This window comes from Branchiostoma belcheri, unplaced genomic scaffold, assembly GCF_001625305.1.
Source record: "Branchiostoma belcheri isolate BF01 breed outbred unplaced genomic scaffold, Haploidv18h27 scaffold145, whole genome shotgun sequence".
Taxonomy (NCBI): Eukaryota; Metazoa; Chordata; class Leptocardii; order Amphioxiformes; family Branchiostomatidae; genus Branchiostoma; species Branchiostoma belcheri.
Genome location: NW_017802880.1, coordinates 558,930 through 567,899, shown reverse-complemented (window position 1 = coordinate 567,899; position 8,970 = coordinate 558,930). Strand labels below are relative to the sequence as shown.

The window sequence follows — 8,970 nt, the reverse complement described above, 5'->3', positions numbered from 1 at the left end:
GGCTGGAAATAGTAGAAAAAAAGCCGGCCGAGGGGCTGTAAACTGGATGGCTAAACTCCCTCGGCGTGTTATCTCTATTTGGCCAATTTCTACTATTTCCAGCCGCGCCCTCAAGCCTGGTAGAGGCTAATGTTGGTTACCAAAAACTTTTTATATAACCCAAACCATGCCCAATCATGTTATTATTGACGTCATTTGAACCAGACGCATGTTCTATTTGGGGTCACGGTCAGTCATTTGCATTTTCCCCCTGTAGACATCTGCCCAGCGGGAACGGCCAGTGACAACAACAGCACAATGTGCGTGCCGTGTGCAGCAGGGGAGTTTAGCAGCGCTCCGGGAGCGGTGTGCTGTCAGAAGTGTCCAGCCGGGAAGTACAGCACGGGCGCAGGCTCTAAAAGCTGTTCCGACTGTCCAGCTGGTGAATACAGCAAGGCGGAAGGATCGACGGGCTGTAAGGCCTGTCCTGCCGGGCAGTACAGTGACCGCGCCGGGTCAAGCAACTGTACGGACTGTCCTGCCGGACAGTACAGCGATACAGTAGAGTCATCGGCTTGTAAGGCCTGTCCTGCTGGGCAGTACAGTATCAGCGTTGGGTCAAGCAACTGTACGGACTGTCCTGCCGGACAATACAGCGATACAGCAGAGTCAACGGCTTGCAAGGCCTGTCCTGTCGGACAGTACAGTGACCGCGCCGGGTCAAACAACTGTACGGACTGTCCAGCTGGTAAATACAGCGAGACAGAAGGATCCACGGGTTGTAAGGCCTGTCCTGCCGGGCAGTACAGCAGTGCAACAGGGTCAACTGCTTGCAAGGCCTGTCCTGCCGGACGGTACAGTAGCAGCGTCGGGTCAAACAATTGTACGGACTGTCCTGCCGGACGATACATCGATACAGCGGAGTCCACATGTTGTAAGGCCTGCCCTGCCGGACAGTACAGCAGCAATGCTGGGTCAAACGAATGCATGGACTGTCCTGCCGGGAATTACAGCAAGACAGGTTCCGCGGTTTGCCCGCCCTGTCCTGCTGGACAGTACAGCAGTGGGCCGAGATCAACGAGATGCAGGGAGTGTCCTCTCGAAATATTTACCAGCACTGCGGGATCTACAGGGTGCAAGGTCTGTCGTTATGGGGACACCGTGAATGCAGCTGGCAGATCTGCATGTAAAGGTTAGTTACACTTTGTGCATGTGTGTGTGCATATGTGTGTGTGAATGAACGTGTGTGTGTTTGTGAGTATATGTGTGTGTGTGTGTGTTTGTGTGTATGTGTGTGTATGTGTGTGTATGTGTGTGAGTATATGTGTGTGTGTGTGTGTGTGTGTGTGTGTGTGTGAATGTGTGTGTGAGTAGGTGCGTGTGCGTGTGTGTGAGTATGTGTGTGTGTATGTGTGTGTGTAAGAGAGAGTGTGTGTGTGTCTGTGTGTGTGTGTGTGTGTGTGAAATTAAATGCTGTTAGAGATTACAACGGTATGTAGTCAGATTTTACAATTTCACTATAAAACACGCATTTCATAGGCACTCTGACAAGGTTTCCAATCACACAAAAACATTATCCAAACACTCAAAAATTCAAATCTATGTGATCAAAAAACCTTGTTGCCAACAAGACACGGTGCCACAACCACACATAACATTATAGCCAAACTTTTTTTTTTATTTCACAGGTACACGGCGTACGGCCCAAGTTCGTAAAGGTCAGACAACGTATTTGACCTGTGAGTTTGGTCTGGAGGTACAAGTACAGCGCGTCATTACAGGTGGTGCCTCTGAGAAATGTAAACCATTCCAAAAAGGCTGTAACAGCCCACGCGGTCTATCAAAAGTCAAAAACTCTTGCAAAGGTCGTCTCAAGTGCTCTGTTCAGGCGTCTGACGACTTGTTCGGAGAGCGCTGTTCTCGCAAAGCCAGGTGTCTTCAGGCTACGTTTACATGCATCGGCAGTGAGTATTTAATACATGTTTAACCGTATAGATACATATAAAATACAACACTGTGTTTTCCATATAACCCGAAGTTCTAGCCTGACCACAGGTTGGATCGGCCAGACGGCGAGCCACTGTGAAATCAACGTGTTGTATTTTATTTATGTCATACCCACCCGACAAATTAGGACGTTTAATGGGAAATGAACCAAAATTTGGTGTCACTATAGCCTTAATGCAACAACATCAGCTCCAACTTCCGAGTTTTCTATTCGAAGTTTTAAAAGTGGCGCACTCAGCTAAGGCGAAACACGTTTGAATTATTCAATGGAACAATTGGAAGCCCGTGCTATAACCAAATAGAACCACAGGCTGTACTGCTAGCTAGTTATCACGCCGGCTGGAACACCCATATTGAACGTTATTGTGGCCCAGATATGCATTGGATGTATGTAATTGTTTATTTTCCTCCATGAAAAATTGATGTATTGTATTTCTTTTTCTTTGTTTCTCTCTCTCCCTCTCTCTGTGTTTCTGCACATTTTAGTCATCATGAATTTTATTATCTTTATGGATTAATTACATTTGAAATGTTCATGGAATAATCTCATCTACTAAAATGCTTTAACGTTTATCATCTATTATTTATTTGTTTTATATTTACCTCTAAAATGTATTTTCTACTTCTGTTTCAGTTTTGTAAAAACAAATTCTACTTTATTTTATTAATTTTAAAAAAGGAAGAACTGCATTTCTTACCAATTTTTTTTCCATATTTCCCATATTAGATCCTTAAGCTCGGCGGAATCAGCTTGCTGTGAAAGTGTCGAGAGAAGTGTACAGAAGAGGTAACATAGGCCATCAGCTAAGGCTAACTCATATACCTAGAAGTAATTATTGACTTAAAGGAGCACAGATATTGTTTGCAAATATTGTTTGCAATTTAAGGCAACTATTTGCTCATTTTACTGATGAATATAATTTACGGCATGGTCCAATTCTTTGCTCACTTTAGTGTTTGTTTATGATTATTTGTAGTCTATAAAAGCAACACTTTGTTGCATTTATGTTATTTAATATATGGTTCCTACCTATATGTAGATGGTATTTTGCCTATGGATTCAAAACGTTATGTCTTTTAATAAATCTTATGTAATATGATTATGTTGATCACGCATCCATAGGAAACTGTGAGAAATTTCTTTTGCAAAATCAGGAACTTATCTGATTAATATGAAATCGTTGCCAGATATATTTTAGTCACCAAATTTGACGGTTCTAGCTCGAGCAATTTAAGGTGTTATCCGAGATGAAAGTGTGCGCGGGCCCCCAAAGCCCCCCTCCCCTTCAATCTAAAATTGAACATTATTAGATGTCCTTCTCTACATATTTCCATAACTTAGGTCCCGGAATGCAATCCAAACATGTCTACATATAAAATCAATGTGCCTAACGCTAATGTTTCTGTCACAAATTACACAACAAACACAACATTTTAGTAAATTGCACATTATAACAGTTTATATGCCTTTCAATTAATATATTACAACTTATGATGTTAACGTGTGCTTTTAGTCACTTGTTCTTTAAGTGAAATGTAAAGAAAACAATAAATGAAAAATGTAGGGTTTATACGGACCTCTTGACAGTGTTTTTGTATTTTGCCATGCATGCCGAAAACAGTTTTGTACTATGCGGGTTCCCTGTTTATATTATACACAACCAAGAAGCAGGCAGACAAAGTGGGTTTGGCAGGAACTCAACTGTTTAATTAACAGGAGCACACATGTATACAAACCTGAACTTTTACATCAACATGGTCTTGAGCTTAAGCATGACGATGACCTTGAGCTTGTACATAACTATGACATTGAGATTGGACGAGGACATGAAAATATATTGAGATAGGCATATAAAAAATTAACATGTTGTGGTAACAAACCTAAATAACAAAAACTCTTGAGTAAGTGTGCAGCAATGATGAGCTTTTTGCAAAAGCGAAAAAAAAATATTTTAAGAGTTCAAACCTTAACCTGGCTTATATATTGCGTTAACGGTTTTTTAAAAGTTATGTTGTTCATTATTGCTCTACTTTTTCTACTAACTCATTTGATGCTACTGGATGGGAAGTTAAAATCCAATTGATTGTCCAATGAATCATTGTATCATATTTTGAAAAAAAAATGAATATCACAGTGTTCAATACTATATGTCCAAGGCCAAGTGGTTTTCAACAAAAACTTATCTAAAAACCTGGCTGGTAGGTGTACCCTGCCGCTCTACGTCATTCTAAATAAGAATGTCACACATGCTTAATAAAGCACTCCAGAATATTTGTGGAACATGTGTAATCAAACCACTTTACTAAGCAGAATCTTACTTATGTAGTGCAGCTGTGACTATTGATATATTCCAAGTCCATACAGTAGCTTGATTAACAATTCTCTTGTTTATAACTACAAGCATACCCCACGTGTATCTGTATCCACACATTTCAAGATAAAATAATCATAGAAATAATTTTAATTATTATTAAAAATAATTTGATGTTTCAATTAATATTCTGCATGTATATTTTGTAAATCATGTATATAAAATAGTGATAATAAGTGTATCAAATCTATATAAAGGGAACATCTTTAACGTGAATCCAATTTTAGCGTTTATACCTCCAGTTATATAATTCACGATTAGCATGTAGTACATAATCTTTTCAGGCAAGATCGCTTTCTCAGCCTTAAAAACTCAAAATTCCTTGCGGGTCTTACTAAATACAGCAAATTAAAACTAATGCAGTTAGGTTATAACAAAGCGTAGGTTACATTGATATATATAAAAGTTCTTGATTACACAACTTTAAAAAAAGGTCAGTTAGGATGGTAAGGGTTGTGTTAATATACTTGTTTAGTAAATTAATTTCTAATAATTGATTTGTTTGGTTTGGCTCACATACAGTCAAACCTGCCAATAGTACCCCCTGTTCAAGCTGGTTCCCAAATATTTCCCCAGTTGACGCAAGCATTAAGTGACCTATTCAAGGTGATCCCCGGAAAACACGACCTCGGCGGCCGTGAGTTAGGATCATGGCGACTGCGTCGTTTTTGATCGTGTTGATGATTGATGATAACTAATGAGAAGTCAAAGTGAAACCGGCCAGTTTGTCTCGACTGCTGCACGATGTTTTTTTTTTTTGTGTATTCACCACAGATCTAAAGATTTTTACACTTTTTTCATTAAAACTTTAGTCATATTGTGAGGTGACCCTCTTCAATGAGACCACCTATTCAAGGTGACCACTTTTCTGCAGTCCCCTGGTTGGGCGTTTCGGGCAGGTTCGATTGGAATTTCTTTTATGTTTTTATTCGTTTTATTAATAAATCTAAGTATAAATGTTATCACCAACCTTCATCATCCTTACTGTTACCCTATAAAGAGTTTAAAAGGATGTTTAAAAAAGTAATTTATTACTTGAAAAAAATCGCCGAGTTGTTTATCCGTTTCTCTCTCCTTCCCTGCTTTTCTCATTAAGGGTGAAAAACCGGTGGTATCCATCCACAACGTGCACTCAATCTGAAAAATAATAGATTTGCGTTAAATTTATTTGAAAATCGTCATTAAACAAAAAAGGCAAATCTTTTGGCAGTGGTTATATGGGAAATATCCCATTTCGCACGTAATAGATTTTAAAGTCAGGGCATTAATGATTGATTTACTCGATTTACAGTTACTGTACTTAGTTTATATGGTATTTTGTATAAATTTCAGATGAACATTTAAAACTGTTCAGCTGGTTTAATTAGAAATTATTGTATCTGCGTAACGTAACCTGTTGTCTCGTACATGTATGTATAATTGTTGACTAACGTATATCAGCCATGCTGCAAGGAAGTCAGTGTAATGTATTGTTTGCTTTTGAAATAATAGATAAGTCAGGGCCTGGTGCATTAAAACCTCACAAAGAACGATATCTGGGAAAGTTGATAAGGGCACACTGAAACTGATATAGCTCATACCAGACTTTACAACGATTACTTTGTTGGTCTCACAGAATATTCAAAATAAAAAGAGAGAATTACTATGGATATCGGACTAAACCAAACCAAGAAGAAAAAAAAACTTACAGTGGCCATATGGCAGTTTGACTTGGCAAATGTAGCGGATACGGCGGCTACAGGGCAAATCATTCCATTTCCCATTCCTCGTTTTTAATTCCCCACAGTCCTCATTAGTTCTACGCCAGCTGTTTGGTTCACCTCGGTCCCAGTTCTTGTATCTGCCTGTAAAACAACAATTGCAAATTTGCTTCCGTGATGGATTAAAAGAACAGATGTGTGATGTGAATTAAAAAGAAATACTCTATTGTTGCCATGGCTGTGATTTTTAGGGGCACCTCGCATGGAACCATAGACCACTATTTAAAGCTAAAATTGCCGAATCGTTTATACTTATTAAGCCATGTTTTCATCTAACTAGAGCCTCTCCTTCTTAATGCTCAGTTTGTTAGATTAACGTGATATAAAGAAATAATTATTGAAAGTACCTAGACAAGTCCCATCAGCAAAGTACCATCGTCCTTCGACACGTTGGTCATGCAGCCCGATATGAAAAGAGGACCCTCTCGCGACGGAATTCCCCAGACGGACTAGTTGCGCGTTGGTGGCGCTGTCTTTAGGCATTGCCAGGTATCCACCCTCCGCCCGGCAGATTCTCTCGGCCGAATGGTAACTTCTGGTATCTCGAAACGCCTTGAAGCAGCTTCGCTTGAACTTTGTGTACCCTGATTTACATGTACCTTGGTAGAAAAAAACACAAATGTTGGAGATCTAATTCATGCATTAACTTGCTACATTTACCTATATTCCCAAATACAAAAAAAAAGCTTAATCCAGCGGAATATTTGTCACCGTTGTTTTCTGGGAATTTGTATAGTAGACTGGGTATTGATAATTTGTCGCACATTGAAAAAATACAGACGCCTTACCAGATAACGTACTTACATTTAGACGACTGTGGTCGACTGACCAGTCCGGAAGGACAGGCCCTACAATTCGTTGACGCCTTTGTCCTGCTGTATTGCCCGGCAGGACAGGTCAAACATCTCGAGGACGCAGCTGTACTGCTGTATTTTCCGGCAGCACACGGCACGCACATTGTCCTATCGCCGTTGCTGGCCGTTCCCGCTGGACAGATGACTTCCCGCTCGTCCCCCAGCTTACACTCATAGCCGGGACGACATTGGTGGCAGATGAAGCCCCCCATTTCTGATTCGAAATTGAAACGACAGTTTTAAATGTGTAAGCATCATTTACATTTCAAAATGACTAGCGTAAACAACGGAGTGGATACATAATTGTGTACTTTTCGTTACGTGGTGAAATAGTTTTACTTGACGGATGTAATGAATCAAACTTGTAAAGATAACTTAAAGGTTTGGACTCATACTGCACTTCGTTCCATCTCATACAAGATAACGCTCATTTTGATGGCATTGAAGAGAATATAAGTAAGTAGTAAGCTACTTACGGTGACTAGCTGTAAGGCTGACTTCACAAATGTATTGGATTTCCGAGTGGCACTTCACATCGTTCCACTTCCCTGTCGATTTCAACTCCCCACAGTCCTCACCTGATACATGCGAGTCGTTGGGTTCACCTGGATCCCAGTTTGTGAAACTACCTGTAACAATATGTTTACATTTTTAATGCAAAAGAAAGAATTTTAAGAACTATGTCGTTTACCATATTTACTTTAATATGAAGCTTCAAAACTAATTACACATTTTTTATATTCAAATAATTGTTCCCACTCATGTAGTTTTCACTTTAATCGAGCCTATAATGTTTCATTGACTCTGGCAAAAAGTAATGACATTAGTAATGTATGTTAAAATTACCTAAAGGCGTGTTATCAGCAAAGCGCCATTGCCCTTCTGCGTTTTGATCGCTGAGCCCGATGAAAAAAGGGCCACCCCGGATCTTATTTCCCAGGTTGAGTAGGAAACTGTTGGTGGAACTGTCCTTAGGCATAGCCAGAGATCCACCATCTGTCTGGCAAACTCGCTTGGCCCCGTAGTAGTTTTTACGATTTCCGAAGACCTTGAAGCAGCTTCGCTGGTACCTTGTGTAGCCTTGTGGACATGTACCTATAAAGAGAGAAGGAAGGTCATCATCAAAATTGTATTTCAAGTGCCGTAGGTCTGTACGACTGGAGGTAACCGCTTACTGGTACTGGAGGTACAGATGTTATTGTAAAGTGTAACGTCAACTACTACAACATAACTAAACAGCGTTCACCAACAAGATGACTAGTTTAACCCTATTTAGAACGGGCTTTTTTGGTCATGCTACGACCGGAAGGGGTGGGGATGGGGGCTTTTTAAGGCAGTGCCAATGACAATGGTAAAATATCAAGGTCTACTAAGACTTCTGTTGCGTGGAAATATGGTCATTTTCTGCGAAATGCATATTTAAGATGTCGATCTTTTATTGTCTTTAATTTTGGAAAATCCTATTTGTTCAGGATACAGCCTCAAAAGAAATGCAAACGGTTATATATGTTCATTTTATATTCAATCATTGGAAAAAATACTAAAAATTGGCCGAAATAAAGGGATAGTATACCATAGAAGATCCCGGGCCATAGAAGTTTCAATTCGCGACTCCGTGCTACATTTGAACGTTTTATATGAAAAAAAAACGCATAGTGTGTATGGCGTAACGACGAGGATGCCTGTTTTAGCGGAACAACAAGCATTTCAAACCTCCGGCCTTCACAGCTTTCTGCCCAGGTCTGCACCCTTTCACACAGCGACCCTCATGTTGATACTTGCATGTGTCACAGTCTGTTGAAGCGGGACCAGAGCAGACCCTCTTTTTCCATGCACTCAAGTCTTTACAAAAGCTGCTGCATTCTGTTTGTAATAGGAGATATTTCATTTTTTAACAGTTAACTTGAAGAACTTACGAAACTATAAAATTCATCTAATCATTGCTATATCTTTATGAAAACCAAATTAACATTGCTATCGATTTGACTGGTTGGTTGA

General features: G+C 39.9%; 1 protein-coding gene across 8 annotated transcripts in view; it reads right to left on the bottom strand.

Moving 5' to 3' along the window:
- Positions 1-5,105: 5,105 nt before the first annotated feature.
- The window catches only part of LOC109465000, a 29,724-nt gene continuing 25,859 nt past the window's right edge, over positions 5,106-8,970 (bottom strand). For all 8 annotated transcript variants that reach the window (XM_019762118.1, XM_019762119.1, XM_019762122.1 and 5 more), the window contains 7 exons: positions 8,686-8,835; positions 7,819-8,067; positions 7,449-7,601; positions 6,923-7,186; positions 6,466-6,717; positions 6,047-6,202; positions 5,106-5,495 (listed from right to left, as the gene is read on the bottom strand). In XM_019762118.1, coding sequence (XP_019617677.1) covers positions 5,491-5,495; positions 6,047-6,202; positions 6,466-6,717; positions 6,923-7,186; positions 7,449-7,601; positions 7,819-8,067; positions 8,686-8,835 — 1,229 coding nt within the window. In that variant the 3' untranslated portion in view covers positions 5,106-5,490. The remainder of the gene's footprint in view (positions 5,496-6,046; positions 6,203-6,465; positions 6,718-6,922; positions 7,187-7,448; positions 7,602-7,818; positions 8,068-8,685; positions 8,836-8,970) is intronic.